This window comes from Mesoplodon bidens (genome assembly GCF_964165515.1).
Source record: "Mesoplodon bidens genome assembly, chromosome: 1".
NCBI lineage: Eukaryota > Metazoa > Chordata > Mammalia > Artiodactyla > Ziphiidae > Mesoplodon > Mesoplodon bidens.
Window position 1 is genome coordinate 26,896,119 of NC_138176.1, and position 18,062 is coordinate 26,914,180.

General features: G+C 36.7%; 1 protein-coding gene across 2 annotated transcripts in view; it reads left to right on the forward strand.

The window, feature by feature from the left end:
- The window catches only part of NT5C2 (5'-nucleotidase, cytosolic II), a 105,087-nt gene that overhangs the window by 13,558 nt on the left and 73,467 nt on the right, over positions 1 to 18,062 (forward strand). For both annotated transcript variants that reach the window (XM_081228511.1, XM_081228512.1), the window contains exon 2: positions 13,382 to 13,506. In XM_081228511.1, the coding sequence (XP_081084637.1) occupies positions 13,406 to 13,506 (101 nt within the window). In that variant the 5' untranslated portion in view covers positions 13,382 to 13,405. The remainder of the gene's footprint in view (positions 1 to 13,381; positions 13,507 to 18,062) is intronic.

The following is an 18,062-nucleotide window of genomic DNA, read 5'->3' on the forward strand; positions in this document are numbered from 1 at the left end:
GTTCATAGACATTTGGGTTGTTTTCAGTTTCTGACTATGGCAAACAAAGCTGCTCTGAATATTCATATGCAAGTCTTTATATGGATATATGCTTTCATTTCTCTTGGACAATTACTTGGGAGTAGAAAGATTGGGACATAGAGTAGATGTCACGTTTAACTTTTAAAGAAATGGTGGGAGTTCCCTGGTGGCCTAATGGTTAGGATTCCGGGCTTTAACTTCGTGGGTCTGGTTGAATCCCTGGTCAGGAAACTGAGATCCTGCAAGACCAACAGCACGTCAAAAAAAAAAAAAAACCGAAATGGCAAATTGTTTTCTAAAGTGCTTGTACCGTTTTTATATTCTCACCAGCAGTGTATTGGAGTTCTAGTTGCTCTTTATCCTCATCAGATTTGGCATGGTCAGTCTTTTTTTTTTTTTTTTTTTGGCTGCACCTCACGGCACACGGGATCTTAGTTCTTCGACCAGGATTGAACCCGTGCCCCTTGCAGCGGAAGTGCAGAGACCTAGCCACTGGACCGCCAGGGAAGTCCTTGGTCAGACTTTTTACTTTTTTTTTTTTTTTTATGGTACGCGGGCCTCCCCCTGTTGTGGCCCCTCCCGTTGCGGAGCACAGGCTCCGGACGCACAGGCTCAGTGGCCATGGCTCACGGGCCCAGCCGCTCCGCGGCATGTGGGATCCTCCCAGACCGGGGCACGAACCCGTATCCCCTGCATCGGCAGGCGGACTCTCAACCACTGCGCCACCAGGGAAGCCCAGACTTTTTACTTTTAAACATTCTAATAGGCATGTAGTAGAATCTCATTATGGTTGTAATTTGCATTTCCCTGCTGATAAATGACGTTGAGTTTCATTTCATGTGTTTATTTGCCATCTATGTATCTTTTTTGATGAAGTGTCTATTCAAACACTTTGCCCATATTTTAATAATTGGATTCTTTGTTTTGTGTTTTGAGAGTTCTGTATATGTTCTGGATACATGTTCTTTTATCGGACGTGTGATTTGCAAATAGTTTCCCTCAGACTGTAGCTTATCTCCTCTGCTTTTCCTCCCAAAGAGTGATAGAAAACATTTTAATGGAAACATAATACGAAAATACAATTTTGTTTTGTTTATATTCCTCTGTTAGCCATGAAAAGGGACAAGTTGAGTATACAAACAAGATTGAAGAGACAATATTTAAACTTCCTAAGGGAGTAAAATATTTTAAGTGTTTTTGCATCACTCATATACATATAAACCATAATGTGCAAAACAGATTAATATGACTTGTAATGCCAACCTAGTAGTAAGTTGATTTATTTGTTTTATTTTATCTATCATCCGCTCACTTTACTGAGGTCTCTGAACAAATATTATTTCCTTATAGATACCTTCCAAGGTTTTCCTACAATATTATCATTGTCATTCTTTATCTCTTCACCTTATTTGTTTTACCTGTACCGTATACCACTTATCACTACCTGACACAGTGTGTTTGGTTACTGTCTTACTCCTCCACTAAGATGTAGGCTCCATGAGGCTGAGAATTTGTCTCTTCTGTTGTTGCTTGTTTTTTCCTCCTCTTATTGGTGTCTTCTGAAGAGCAGAAGTTTTAAATTTTGATGGAATCTAATTTATCAACTTTTTTTCTTTTATCCATTGTGCTTTAGGTTTTGGAACTAGGAAATTTTGACTAACCCAGAGCTCACAAAGACTTTCCCTTATGTTTTCTCCTAGAACTTTTATAGTCTTAGATTTTACATTTAGGCCTACAGTGCATTTTGAATTAATTTTTGTATATGCTGAGAGGTGCCTGATGGTACTGGCTAGGATAGAACCTCCAGTACAATTTTGAGTAGAAGTGGTGAGACTGTACATCTCTTTTTTCCTGATTTTAGGGGGAAAACATTGAGTCTTTCACCTTTTTAGTATGATGTTACCTGTAGGTTTTTGGTAGATGCACTTTATCATACTAAGGAAGTTACCTTTATAACTAGTTTGCTGAGAGTTCTTATCAGGGAAGCATGTCGAATTTTGTCTTATACTTTTTCTGTATCTATTGAGATGATCATACAGTTTTTCTTGTTCCTTTTTTTTTTTTTTTTTTTAAGTAGACTGATACGTTGACTGATTTTAGCATGTTAAATCATCTCTGCATTCCTGGGATTGACTCCACTTGGTTGTATTATTCTTTTAAAATATTGTTGGAGGGCTTCCCTGGTGGCACAGTGGTTGAGAGTCCACCTGCCAATGCAAGGGACATGGGTTCGTGCCCCAGTCTGGGAAGATCCCACATGCTGCGGAGTGGCTGGGCCCGTGAGCCATGGCCGCTGAGCCTGCGCGTCCGGAGCCTGTGCTCCGCAATGGGAGAGGCCACAGCAGTGAGAGGCCCGCGTACTGCAAAAAAAAAAAAAAAAAAAAAATTGTTGGATTTGATTTTTATTTCTGTGTGATCAGTAATAATTTCCCTGCTTTCATCTGATTCTAGTTACTTGCATCTTATCTCTGTTTCCTAGTCATTCTAGCTAAGGTTTTGTCAATTCTGTTGGTCATTTCAAAGAATGAACGTTTGGTTTCATTGATTCTGTGTTTATTCTCTATTTTACTTATTTCTTCCCTAATTGTTATTATTACCTTCCTTCTGCTGGGCTTGGGCTTAGTTTGTTCATCTTTTTTTTTTTTTTTTTTTGCCATTCTAGTTCCTCCAGGTATAAAGTTAGATTATTGATTTGAGATGTTTCTTCTTTTTAAAAATTTTTTTTATTAGTTTCTGCTTTATAACAAAGTGAATCAGTTATACATATGTTTCTTCTTTTTTAATGTAGGCATTTACAGCTGTAAATTTTCCTCTGAGTACATACGGCCTTCCCTGTATCTCATAAGTTTTTGGTGTTTTGTGTTTTTGTTTTCTTTTGTCTCAACTATTTTCTAGTTTTCCTTGTGATTTCTTCTTTGACCCTGTTGGTTGTTAAAGAGAGTGTTGATTAACTTCCACATATTTGTCAATTTTGTAGTTTTCCTTATCTTATTGACTTCTACCTTTATTCCATTACGATAGAAGAAGATACTTTGTATGATTTCAATTTTTTAAACATTTATTTATTTAATAAATTTATTTATTTTTGGCTGCATTGGGTCTTCATTGCTGCGCGTGGGCTTTCTCTAGTTGCGGAGAGCAGGGGCTACTCTTCGTTGCAGTGCACGGGCTTCTCATTGCAGTGGCTTCTCTTGTTGCGCAGCATGGGCTCCAGGAGCATGGGCTTCAGTAGTTGTGGTGTGCAGGCTCAGTAGTTGTGGCTCGTGCGTTCTAGAGCACAGGTTCAGTAGTTGTGGTGCACGGGCTTAGTTGCTCCTTGGCATGTGGGATCTTCCTGGACCAGGGTTTGAGCCCGTGTCCCCTGCATTGGCAGGTAGATTCTTAAACACTGTGCACCAGGGAAAGTCCTCACAAATTTTAATAATGTTGTATTTTCATTTTGAGTCAGTTCTAAATAATTTCTAATTTCTCCTTTGATTTCTTCTTTGACCCTTGGGTTATATAGAAGTGTGTTCATTTATTTGCAGATGTTTGGGGATTTTCCAGGTATCTTTCTGTATTTATTGCTAACTTAATTTCATCGTGGCCAGTGAACATACTTTGTAAGACTTGATTCTTTTTCAATTTCAATTTATTGAGACTTGTGTTATGGCCCAGAACATGATCTATCTTGGTAAGTGTTCCATGTGCACTTGAAAACAATGTGTATTCTGTGGTTGTTGGGTGGACTGTTTTATGAATGTCAGTTAGGTCAAGTTGGATGATAATGTTGGTCAAGTTTTTTCTATCCTTAACGGACATCCTGTCCACTTGTTCTATCAGTTATTGAAATATTACTGAAATCTCCAGCTATAATTGTGGTTTTTGTCACTTCCTCCTTGCAGTTCTACAAGTTTTTGCTTCATGTGTTTTGAAGCTCTGTTATTAGATGTACATAAGCATTTATGATTATTATGTCTTCTCGATAAATTGACCTGTTTATCATTAAGAAATGGGCTTCCTTAAACCTGGTAATATTCTTTGATCTGAAGTATACTTTGTCTAATACTAATGTAACCATGCCAACTTAAAAAAAATTTTTTTTATTGGAGTATAGTTGATTTACAGTGTTGTGTCGGTTTCTGATGTACAGCAAAGTGATTGTTTTATATATATATAAATATATATATTTTTTCTTTTTCATCTTTTCCGTTATGATTTATTATGGGATATTGAATATAGTTCCCTGTGCTATACAGTAGGACCTTGTTGTTTACCTATTTTATATATAGTAGTTTATATCTGCTAATCCCAAACTTCTAAATTATCCTGCCCCCATCCCCTTTCCGGTAACCTCAAGTTTGTTTTCTGTGTCTGTGAGTCTGTTTCTGTTTTGTAAATAAGTTCATTTGTATCATATTTTAGATTCCACATATTAGTGATATCATATGGTGTTTGTCTTTCTCTTTCTGACTTACTTCATTTAGTATGATAATCTCCAGGTCCATCCATGTTGCTGCACATGGCATTATTTCATTTTTTTTTATGGCTAGTATCCTATTGTATATATATATATGCAACATTTTCTTTATCTAGTCATCTGTCAATGGACATTTACATTGCTTCCTTGTCTTGGCTGTTGTAAATAGTGCTGCTATGAACATTGAGGTGCATGTATCTTTTTGAATTACAGTTTTCTCTGGATATATGCCCAGGAGTGGGATTGCTGGATCATATGGCAACTCTATTTTTAGTTCTGTTTTTTTTTTTTAAACCTCAGGATGGAGGACAGACTTTATTTATTTATTTATTTATTTGAACCATTTTATTTTTTGGCCACACCGTGTGACATGCATGATCCTAGCTCCCTGACCAGGGATTGAACCCCGTGCCCTTATCACTGAAAGCGTGGAGTCCCAACCACTGGACCACCAGGGAATTCCCTAGTTTTCGTGTTGTTGGGTTTTTTTTTTTTTGTTTTTGTTTTTGTTTTTGTTTTGCGGTATATGGGCCTCTCACTGTTGTGACCTCTCCCGTTGCAGAGCAGACTCCGGGCGCGCAGGCTCAGCGGCCACGGCTCACGGGCCCAGCCGCTCCGCGGCATGTGGGATCTTCCCAGACCGGGGCAGAAACCCGTGTCCCCTGCATTGGCAGGCGGACTCTCAACCACTGCACCACCGGGGAAGCCCCTATTGGGTTTTTTTAATATAAATTTATTTATTTATTTTTGGCTGCATTGGGTCTTTGTTGCTGCACCCAGGCTTTCTGTTGTTGCAGCGAGTGGAGGCTACTCTTCGTTGCAGTGTGCAGGCTTCTCACTGTGGTGGCCTGTCTTTGTTGCAGAGCACGGGCTCTAGGTGCGTGGGCTTCAGTAGTTGTGGCACGTGGGCTCAGTAGTGTGGCTCACGGACTCTAGAGCGCAGGCTCAGTACTTGTGGCGCATGGGATCAGTTGATCCATGGCATGTGGGATCTTCCCGGACTAGGGCTCGAACCCGTGTCCCTGCATTGGCAGGCGGATTCTTAACCACTGTGCCACCAGGGAAGTCCTAGATTTCGTTTTTTCTAAGGAACCTCCATACTGTTTTCCATACTGGTTGCACCAGTTTACATTCCCACCCACAGTGTAGACTTTTTTCCACACCCTCTCCAGCATTTGTTATTTGTAGACTTCTAAATGATGGCCATTCTGACCGGTGTGAGGTGATACCTCATTGTAGTTTTGATTTGTTTTTTTCTAATAATTAGCGATGTTGAGCATCTTTTCATGTGCCTATCGACCATCTGTATGTTTTCTTTGAAGAAATGTCTATTTAGGTCTTCCACCTATTTTTTGATTGGGTAATATTTATTGTTGTTGTTATTGAGTTGTATGAGCTGCTTATATACTTTGGAAATTAAGGCCTTGTTGGTCGCATCATTTGCAAATATTTTCTCCCAGTCTGTAGGTTGTCTTTTCATTTTGTTTATGATTTCCTTTGCTGTTCAAAAGCTTATAAGTTTGATTGGGTCCCACTTGTTTATTTTTGCTTTTATTTATATTGCCTTCGAGACTGACCTAAGAAAACATTGGTACAATTTATGTCAGAGAATGTTTTGCCTATGTTCTCTTCTGGGAGTTTTGTGGTGTCATGTCTTATATTTAGGTCCTACAGCTTTTTTTTTTTTGATTGGGATAGATATTTAAAACTTAATGTAATTTTAAAAATATGGTTGAGTAAAATTCTACCACCTTGCTATTTTTTTGTTTGTTGTTTCCTTTTTCTCTTTTTATGTCATATTTTGGGTTGATTATTTCTTGTTTCCATTTTATCTCTTTTGTTGCCTTATTAGCTATAACTTTGTTACTGTGGTGATTGCTTTAGGGTGTATAGTATGCAACTTTACCTTATCACAGTCTGCTTTCAAGTGGTATACTACTTCATGTGTACTATAGGAGTCTTAAAGTAGTATACTTCTGTTCTCTTCTTACACACCTTTGGGTTATTACTGTCACATATTTTAGTTCTGTATATGTTATAAACCTAACAATATATTACTGTTACTTTTACTTCAAACAGTTATCTTTTAGAAAAACTTAATAGTAGGGAAAAATATTTTATAGTTACCCATTCCTTTGTGTAGATTGATTTCCATCTGGTATTGTTTTCCTCTTACCTGAAGGACTTCCTTTAAAATTTCTTTTAGAGTCCGCTGTTGATGAATTCTTTCAGCTTTTCTACATCTGAAGAAGTCTTTATTTCTGAAGGATGTTTTTGTCAGGGAAAGAATTCTAGGTTGACACTTATTTTCTTCCAGTTCTTTAAAGGTGTTTCTCCACTTTTCTCTGGCTTCACTGCTTCAGATGAGGAATTTGTTTTTTTCTTCTCTATATGATGTCTTCTTTCTCTAGCTGCTTCTTTAATATTTTCTCTTTATCACTCCTTTTAAGTAATTTGATTTTGATGTGCCTTGGTGTAGTTTTCTTGTTTTGTGTGCTTGGGGTTTGCTGAGTTTTCTTAGACCTGTAGATTTATAATTTTCATTAAGTTAGAAATTTTCCCCCACTATTTCTTTAAATAATTTTTTTGTCTTCTCCCTTTCTCTTTTCTTTTGTGGACTCCAATTATGCATATATTAGAAATCAGAATACACTTGAAACTGTTGCACAGGTCACTGATCTGTTTTAATTTGGATAGTTTCTATTGCTATGTCTTCAAGATACTAATGTTTTCTTTAAAGTCTAATCTGTCATTAATCTATTCAGTGTATTTCTCATCTCAGATTGTAGTTGTCACTTCTAGATGTTTGAGTTGGGTCTTTTAAAAAGATTTTTCACGCCTGTAAACATTTTCAGTCTTCTAGTTTTTTGAACATATGAAATACATTCAGTTATCAATTATATATTGAATGATATATTATTTGAATTGCATATTATATATTGAATTTTGTCCAATTATAATAACTTAGTGTCTGAGTATTCTATCATCTGTGTCATTTGTGGGTTTGCTTCAGTTGATTTTTTTTTAAAGATTTATTCATTATTTATTTTATTTATTTTTGGCTGCGTCAGATCTTAGTTGAGGCACGAGGGATCTTCATTGAGACATGTGGGATCTTTCATTGAGGCGTGCGGGCTCTTCGTTGTGGTGCACAGGCTTCTCTAGTTGTGGCACGCAGTCTCCAGGGCACGTGGGCTCTGTAGTTTGTGGCACGTGGGCTGTAGTTGAGGCGTGCCAGCTCAGTAGTTGTGGCATGTGGGCTTAGTTGCCCCACGACATGTGGGATTTTAATTCCCTGACCAGGGATCAAAACCATGTCCCCTGCATTGTAAGGTGGATTCTTTACCACTGGGCCACCAGGTAAGTCCCTGCTTCAGTTGATTTTTCTCTTCATTATGTATCATAGTTTCCTTTTCCTTTGAATGCTGCTAATTTTTTTTCCCTAGGTATTTTATTCTTTTTTTTGAAGTGGTAAATGGGAGTGTTTGCTTAATTTCTCTTTCAGATTTTTCATCATTAGTGTATAGGAATGCAAGAAATTTCTGTGCATTAATTTTGCATCCTGCAACTTTACCAAATTCATTGATCAGCTCTAGTAGTTTTCTGGTGGCATCTTTAGGATTGTCTATGTATAGTGTCATGTCATCTGCAAACAGTGACAGTTTTACTTCTTTTCCAGCTTGTATTCCTTTTATTTCTTTTTCTTCTTTGATTCCCGTGGCTAGGACTTCCAAATCTAAGTTGAATAATAGTGGCGAGAGTGGACATCCTTGTCTTGTTCCTGATCTTAGAGGAAATGCTTTCAGTTTTTCACCATGGAGAATGATGTTTGCTGTGGGTTTGTCATATATGGCGTTTATTATGTTGAGGTAGGTTCCCTCTATACCCACTTTCTAGAGAGTTTTTATCATAAATGGTGTTGAATTTTGTCAAAAGCTTTTTCTGCATCTATTGAGGTGATCGTATGGTTTTTATTCTTCAGTTTGTTAATATGGTGTTAACAATTAATATGGTGTTAACATTGATTGATTTGCGTATATTGAAGAATCCTTGCATCCCTGGGATAAATCCCACTTGATCATGGTGTATGATCCTTTTAATGTGTTGTTGGGTTCTGTTTGCTAGTATTTTGTTGAGGATTTTTGCGTCTATATTCATCAGTGATATTGGTGTGTAGTTTTCCTTTTTGGGGTATCTTTGTCTGGTTCTGGTATCAGGGTGATGGTGGCCTCATAGAATGAGTTTCAGAGTGTTCTTTCCTCTGCAATTTTTGGAAGAGTTTGAGAAGGATGGGTGTTAGCTCTTCTCTAAGTGTTTGATAGAATTCACCTGTGAAGCCATCTGTTCCTGGACTTTTGTTTGTTGGAAGATTTTAAATCACAGTTTCAATTTCATTACTGTGATTGGTCTGTTCATATTTTCTATTTCTTCCTGGTTCAGTCTTGGAAAGTTATACCTTTCTAAGAATTTGTCCATTTCTTCCAGGTTGTCCGTTTTATTGGCATAGAGTTGCTTGTAGTAGTCTCTTAGGATGCTTTGTATTTCTTCTGTGTCTGTGGTAACTTCTCCTTTTTCATTTCTAATTTTATTGATTTGAGTCTTCTCCCTCTTTTTCTTGATGAGTCTGGCTAATGGTTTATCAATTTTGTTTATCTTCTCAAAGAACCAGCTTTTAGTTTTATTGATCTTTGCTATTGTTTTCTTTGTTTCTGTTTCATTTATTTCTGTTCTGATCTTTATGATTTCTTTCCTTCTACTAACTTTGGGTTTTGTTTGTTCTTCTTTCTCTAGTTCCTTTAGATGTAAGGTTAGATTGTTTGAGATGTTTGTTGTTTCTTAAGGTAGGCTCGTATAGCTATAAACTTCCCTCTTAAAACTGCTTTTGCTGCATCCCATAGGTTTTGGATCATCATGTTTTCATTGTCATTTGTGTCTAGGTATTTTCTGATTTCCTCTTTGATTTCTTCAGGGATCTCTTGGTTATTTAGTAATGTATTATTGTTTAGCCTCCATGTGTTTGTGTTTTTCACGTTTTTATTTCCCTGTAATTGATTTCTAATCTCATAGCGTTGTGGTCAGAAAAGTACTTGATATGATTTCAATTTTCTTAAATTTACTGAGGCTTGATTTGTGACCCAAGATGTGATGTATCCTGGAGAATGTTCCATGCTCACTTGAAAAGAAAGTGTAATCTGCTGTTTTTGGATGGAATGTCCTATAAATATCAATTCAATCTATCTGGTCTATTGTGTCATTTAAAGCTTGTGTTTCCTTATTAATTTTCTGTTTGGATGATCTGTCCGTTGGTGTAAATGAGGTGTTAAAGTCCTCCAGTATTATTGTGTTACTGTCGATTTCCTCCTTTGCAGCTGTTAACACTTGCCTTATATATTGAGGTGTTCCTGTGTTGGATGCATATATATTTATAATTGTTATATCTTCTTCTTGGATTGATCCCTTGATCATTATGTAGTTCCTTCTTTGTCTCTTCTAATAGTCTTTATTTTAAAGTCTGTTTTGCCTGAAATGAGTATTGCTACTCCAGCTTTCTTTTGACTTCCATTTGCATGGAATATCTTTTTCCATCCCCTCACTTTCAGTCTGTATGTGTCCCTAGGTCTGAAGTGGGTCTCTTGTGGACAGCATACGTATGGGTCTTGTTTTTGTATCCATTTAGCGAGCCTGTATCTTTTGGTTGGAGTATTTAATGCATTCACGTTTAAGGTAATTATCGATATGTATATTCCTGTTAACATTTTCTTAATTGCTTTGGGTTTGTTTTTGTAGGTCCTTTTCTTCTCTTGTGTTTCCTACTTAGAGAAGTTCCTTTAGCATTTGTTGTAGAGCTGGTTTGGTGGTGCTGAATTCTCTTAGCTTTTGCTCATCTGTAAAGCTTTTGATTTTTCCTTCGAATCTGAATGAGATCCTTGAAGGGTAGAGTAATCTTAGTTGTAACTTCTTCCCTTTCATGACTTTAAATATGTCATGCCACTGTCTTCTGGCTTGTAGAGTTTCTACTGAGAAATCAGGTTTTAACCTTATGGGAGTTCCCTTGTATGTCATTTGTGGTTTTTCCCTTGCTGCTTTCAATAATTTTTCTTTGTCTTTAATTTTTTCCAATTTGGGCTCCAGGCGTGCGGGCTTCACTAGTTGTGGCACGCGAGCTCAGTAATTGTGGCTCGCAGGCTCTAGAGCGCAGGCTCAGTAGTTGTGGCACATGGGCTTAGTTGCCTCGTGGCATGTGAGATCTTCCCAGACCAGGGCTCAAACCTGTGTCCCTTGCAGTGGCAGGCAGATTCTTAACCACTGCGCCACCAGGGAGGTCCCTTTTTTTTTCCATTTATTTATGGCCGTGTTGGGTCTTCATTGCTGTGCATGGGCTTTCTCTAGTTGCGTCGAGTGGGGGCTACTCTTCGTTGCGGTGTGCGGGCTGCTCATTGTGGTGGCTTCTTTTCTTGTGGAGCACGGGCTCCAGGCATGTGGGCTTCAGTAGTCGTGACACGCGGGCTCAGTAGTTGTGGCTTGCGGGCTCTAGAGTGCAGGCTCAGTAGTTGTGACACACGAGCTTAGTTGATCCGCAGCATGTGGGATCTTCCCAGACCAGGGATCGAACCCGCTTCCCCTGTATTGGCAGGCGGATTCTTAACCACTGCGCCACCAGGGAATCCCTCCTTAACTTTTTAAAAATAAAAAGAGGTAGACTTTTATGAATACTATTAGAGATTTTTAAAAAGTTGGAGTTCACTGAAGGCCTTAACAATAAATTAACAAAATTTGTTTCCTGTACTTTACTATATAGACTATAATTGCAGTAGAGCTCACGTTAAAGTTTTTCTTTAATGGCATGACTATTCTGATTTCCCTTAATTCGTCATAGAATACAAATTTCATTTCTGAGTCTTATTTAAACTTATGTAAGATATAGTCCTGGTCCTTCCCTCAACCTCCACTCCACCCCCCACCGAAAACCATTGAAGTTCCATTGTAATTCTCTACTTTTAAAAATTTAACCCTTTTTGGTCCACAAAATAGTCTGGATTTGCTACATGAATTTTTAAAAATAAACAAGTAACCCCATAGTGTATCTAGATTCAGTTATAGTAGTCTAGCAAATAACTTCTCTTAAGTTACGTAGGGTCCTACTTCCGCTACCAGGGATCGCATCTGTGCCCCCTGCAGTGGAAACACGGAGTCTTAACCATTGGACTGCCAGGGAAGTCCCTTAACTAGAGTCTTTTGCAAGTAACAGTACTTTTGTTATCTAAACAGTGTTTGGAAATCTTGATTACTTCAGAAACATTACAGACCTAAATATATATCCAAAAGAATTGAAAACTGGTACTCAAGTAAATACATTGTTTATACATGTTCATAGCAGTACTATTCACAGTAGCCAAAAGGTGGAAGTAGTCCAAATGTCTGTCAGCGGATGAAGAGATAAACAAATTGTGGTACATGCACACAGTGGAATATTTATTATTCAGCCATAGAAAGGAAGGAAGTATCTGAAACATGGTAGAACATGGATGAAACTAGAAAACATGCTAAATGAAAGAAGCCAGATACAAAAACTCACGTTCTGTATGATTCTACTTATATGAAATATCCAGAATAGATAAACCCAAAGAGGCAGAAGTGGGATTGGGGTGGCCATGGGGTGGGGAGAATGGGGAGAAACTGCTTAATGGGTAAAGGGTTTTACTTTGGAGTGACAGAAGTATTTTGGAACTAGATAGAGGTGGTGGTTGCACTATATTATGAACATACTAAATGCCATTGACTTATTTTAAAATGGTTAGTTTTCTTATGTGAATTTCACCTCAGTAAATTATTATTTTAAAAAGCTACAAAGATGGCTTACTTTAAAATTGCCATAATGTCATAAACAATGTTAGCATTTTCAAAATTGGAAATAAGTTAGAATGCAGATGTTTTCACAAACATTGGTATTTTAATAAAATGTTAATAAACTTCTTAACTCTAAAAGGTTATTTTTCATCCTTGTTTAAAGCTGAAGATGAAAACTGCAAAAATAGAAGTGAAACCTGTAACAGTGCCTATAGTAAAAATACAGTAAAGACACCTGCTCACCTCGATTTAGATGTTTATTCTAATGAGATGAAATGTTTTAGTTTATTTCTTCTTCTAGTTCAGTCTGTAATACTAGCTGCAAGATAATTTATCATTGAAAAATATAAAAGCAGGGCTTCCCTGATGGCACAGTGGTTGAGAGTCCGCCTGCTGATGCAGGGGACACAGGTTCATGCCCCGGTCCGGGAAGATCCCACATGCTGCGGAGCTGCTGGGCCTGTGAGCCATGGCTGCTGAGCCTGTGTGTCCGGAGCCTGTGCTCTGCAACGGGAGAGGCCACAATATTGAGAGGCCCGCGTACAGCAAAATAAAATAAAAAAACAAAAAGAAAAATATAACAGCATAATATAATTAGAAGTCAAATACTCATACATATTTGTACTACCATTGATTGAGTTTAGTATGTTTATCAGAATCAAAAAGTTGCTTACTTTACATATTTTGAACATACATTAACTGAAAATTATATATTTTCACATGTCTGTGGTCTCAGCCCCTTTTCTAGAATCTAGGATTAAAGTAAATTATTTTTTTTTAAAAAGTAAATTATTACTGGCAATCATGCTTAATTATTTGAAAGTGTTATATATGATCTTTCTGGATAGAAATTACTATATGAAATTATTTTCCTAAATTTACATAGTTTAGAAGTGTTACTTTAATTTTTCAGTATATTTCCATATTCAGTATATTTAAATAGTAATATCAGACAATTTGCAATCTAGAGTTTTACTAATTTTTAAAAAAAAATCTGATTTCAATATACAGATGCTAATGTTAATCTACTAAATTACTGATTTTCTTTTCTAGAATTGAGCATACAAGTAAAATAAAATGACAACTTCCTGGAGTGATCGGTTACAAAATGCAGCAGATATGCCTGCTAACATGGATAAACATGCCCTGAAAAAGTATCGACGAGAAGCTTATCATCGGTAAGTATTTTGTCTATTTAATCATCAAAACAGCTCTATAAAGTGGGCGTATAATATCTTCATTTTATGGATGATGAAATTAACGTGCAGAGTGGTTAGGCAATTTACCCTAGATCACATAACTGGTTCATGGTTCAAACCCAGTCCAAAGTCCAGAATTTTTTTGCCAGAATTTTACAACCACACTGCTGGTGCTTTTTTAAAAAACTTCTTACTGCTTCTTATATCTACTAAAAAAAAGTCCTTAAGAGCACAAAATCTTCAGCTGCTAGAAAATTGCGCCTTAGTTATTAATAATGCAGTTTGGTTTTTTTGTTTTTAAATGAGATATAGTTTTAATTTATCACAATGTCAAAGATTCAAAAGGTTAGGTATTAGTATAGATATGGGGAAACAGACACTTTCTTTTTTTTTGTATTTTTGAATTTCATTTTATTTTTTTATACAGCAGTTTCCTCTTAGTTATCCATTTTATACATATTAGTGTGTATATATCAATCCCAGTCTCCCAATTCATCACACACACCCCTCCACTTTCCCCCCTTGGAGTCCATACATTTGTTCTCTACATCTGTGTCTCAGTTTCTGCCCTGCAAACCGGTTCATCTGTACCATTTTTCTAGGTTCCACATATATGCGTTAATATACAATATTTGTTTTTCTCTTTCTGACTTAATTCACTCTGTATGACAGACTCTAGATCCATCCACATCTCTACAAATGACACAATTTCACTCCTTTTTATGGCTGAGTAATATTCCATTGTATATATGTACCACATCTTCTTTATTCATTCATCTTTCGATGGGCATTTAGGTTGCTTCCATGTCCTGGCTATTGTAAATAGTGCTGCAGTGAACATTGGGGTGCATGTGTCTTTTTGGATTATGGTTTTCTCTGGGTATATGCCCAGTAGTGGGATTGCTGGGTCATATGGTAATTCTATTTTTAGTTTTTTAAGGAAACTCCGTACTGTTCTCCATAGTGGCTGTATCAATTTACATTCCCACCAACAGTGCAAGAGGGTTCCCTTTTCTCCACACCCTCTCCAGCATTTGTTGTTTGTAGATTTTCTGATAGTGCCTATTCTAACTGGTGTGAGGTGTTACTTCATTGTAGTTTTGATTTGCATTTCTCTAATAATTAGTGATGTTGAGTAGCTTTTCATGTGCTTCTTGACCATCCGTATGTCTTCTTTGGAAAATGTCTATTTAGGTCTTCTGCCCATTTTTGGATTGGGTTGTTTGTTATTTTAATATTGAGCTGCATGTGCTGTTTATATATTTTAGAGATTAATCTTTTGTCTGTTGATTCATTTGCAAATATTTTCTCCTATTCTGAGGGTTGTCTTTTCGTCTTGTTTGTAGTTTCTTTTGTTGTGCAAAAGCTTTTAAGTTTCATTACGTCCCATTTGTTTATTTTTGTTTTTATTTTCGTTACTCTAGGAGGTGGATCAAAAAAGATCTTATTGTGATTTAGGTCAAAGAGTGTTCTTCCTTTGTTTTCCTCTAAGAGTTTTATAGTGTCCTGTCTTATATTTAGGTCTCTAATCCATTTTGAGTTTATTTTTGGGTATGGTGTTAGGGAGTGTTCTAATTTCATTCTTTTACATGTAGCTGTCCAGTTCTCCCAGCACCACTTATTGAAGAGACTGTCTTTGCTCCATTGTATATCCTTGCCTCCTTTGTCATAGATTAGTTGACCATAGGTGCGTGGGTTTATCTCTGGGCTTTCTATCCTGTTACATTGATCTATATTTCTGTTTTTGTGCCAGGACCATATTGTCTTGATTACTGTGGCTTTGTAGTGTAGTCTGAAGTCAGGGAGTCTGATTCCTCTAGCTCCATGTTTTCCCCTCAAGACCACTTTGGCTATTTGGGGTCTTTTGTGTCTCCATACAAATTTTAAGATTTTTTGTTCTAGTTCTGTAAAAAATGCCATTGGTAATTTGATAGGGATTGCATTGAATCTGTAGATTGCTTTGGGTAGTATAGTCATTTTCACAATATTGATTCTTCCAATCCAAGAACATGGTATATCTCTGTATCTGTTTGTATCATCTTTAATTTCTTTCATCAGTGTCTTACAGTTTTCTGCATAAAGGTCTTTTGTCTCCCTAGGTGGGTTTATTCCTAGGTATTTTATTCTTTTCATTGCAGTGGTAAATGGGAGTGTTTCCTTAATTTCTCTTCAGATTTTTCATCATTAGTGTATAGGAATGCAAGAAATTTCTGTGCATTAATTTTGTATCCTGCAACTTTACCAAATTCATTGATCAGCTCTAGTAGTTTTCTGGTGGCATCTTTAGGATTGTCTATGTATAGTGTCATGTCATCTGCAAACAGTGACAGTTTTACTTCTTTTCCAGCTTGTATTCCTTTTATTTCTTTTTCTTCTTTGATTCCCGTGGCTAGGACTTCCAAATCTAAGTTGAATAATAGTGGCGAGAGTGGACATCCTTGTCTTGTTCCTGATCTTAGAGGAAATGCTTTCAGTTTTTCACCATGGAGAATGATGTTTGCTGTGGGTTTGTCATATATGGCGTTTATTATGTTGAGGTAGGTTCCCTCTATACCCACTTTCTAGAGAGTTTTTATCATAAATGGTGTTGAATTTTGTCAAAAGCTTTTTCTGCATCTATTGAGGTGATCGTATGGTTTTTATTCTTCAGTTTGTTAATATGGTGTTAACAATTAATATGGTGTTAACATTGATTGATTTGCGTATATTGAAGAATCCTTGCATCCCTGGGATAAATCCCACTTGATCATGGTGTATGATCCTTTTAATGTGTTGTTGGGTTCTGTTTGCTAGTATTTTGTTGAGGATTTTTGCGTCTATATTCATCAGTGATATTGGTGTGTAGTTTTCCTTTTTGGAGTATCTTTGTCTGGTTCTGGTAACAGGGTGATGGTGGCCTCATAGAATGAGTTTCAGAGTGTTCCTTCCTCTGCAATTTTTGGAAGAGTTTGAGAAGGATGGGTGTTAGCTCTTCTCTAAGTGTTTGATAGAATTCACCTGTGAAGCCATCTGTTCCTGGACTTTTGTTTGTTGGAAGATTTTAAATCACAGTTTCAATTTCATTACTGTGATTGGTCTGTTCATATTTTCTATTTCTTCCTGGTTCAGTCTTGGAAAGTTATACCTTTCTAAGAATTTGTCCATTTCTTCCAGGTTGTCCGTTTTATTGGCATAGAGTTGCTTGTAGTAGTCTCTTAGGATGCTTTGTATTTCTTCTGTGTCTGTGGTAACTTCTCCTTTTTCATTTCTAATTTTATTGATTTGAGTCTTCTCCCTCTTTTTCTTGATGAGTCTGGCTAATGGTTTATCAATTTTGTTTATCTTCTCAAAGAACCAGCTTTTAGTTTTATTGATCTTTGCTATTGTTTTCTTTGTTTCTGTTTCATTTATTTCTGTTCTGATCTTTATGATTTCTTTCCTTCTACTAACTTTGGGTTTTGTTTGTTCTTCTTTCTCTAGTTCCTTTAGGTGTAAGGTTAGATTGTTTGAGATATTTATTGTTTCTTAAGGTAGGCTTGTATAGCTATAAACTTCCCTCTTAAAACTGCTTTTGCTGCATCCCGTAGGTTTTGGATCATCATGTTTTCATTGTCATTTGTGTCTAGGTATTTTCTGATTTCCTCTTTGATTTCTTCAGGGATCTCTTGGTTATTTAGTAATGTATTATTGTTTAGCCTCCATGTGTTTGTGTTTTTCACGTTTTTATTTCCCTGTAATTGATTTCTAATCTCATAGCGTTGTGGTCAGAAAAGTACTTGATATGATTTCAATTTTCTTAAATTTACTGAGGCTTGATTTGTGACCCAAGATGTGATGTATCCTGGAGAATGTTCCATGCTCACTTGAAAAGAAAGTGTAATCTGCTGTTTTTGGATGGAATGTCCTATAAATATCAATTCAATCTATCTGGTCTATTGTGTCATTTAAAGCTTGTGTTTCCTTATTAATTTTCTGTTTGGATGATCTGTCCGTTGGTGTAAATGAGGTGTTAAAGTCCTCCAGTATTATTGTATTACTGTCGACTTCCTCCTTTGCAGCTGTTAGCAGTTGCCTTATGTATTGAAGTGTCCTATGTTGGATGCATATATATTTATAATTGTTATATCTTCTTCTTGGATTGATCCCTTGATCATTATGTAGTGTCCTTCCTTGTCTCCTGTAACATTCTTTATTTTAAAGTCTATTTTATCTGATATGAGTATTGCTACTGCAGCTTTCCCTTTGATTTCTATTTGCATGGAATATCTTTTTCCATCCCCTCACTTTCAGTCGTATGTGTCCCTAGGTCTGAAGTGGGTCTCTTGTAGACAGCATATGTATGGGTCTTGTTTTTGTATCCATTTAGCGAGCCTGTATCTTTTGGTTGGAGCATTTAATGCATTCACGTTTAAGGTAATTATCGATATGTATATTCCTGTTAACATTTTCTTAATTGCTTTTGGTTTGTTTTTGTAGGTCCTTTTCTTCTCTTGTGTTTCCTACTTAGAGAAGTTCCTTTAGCGTTTATTGTAGAGCTGGTTTGGTGGTGCTGAATT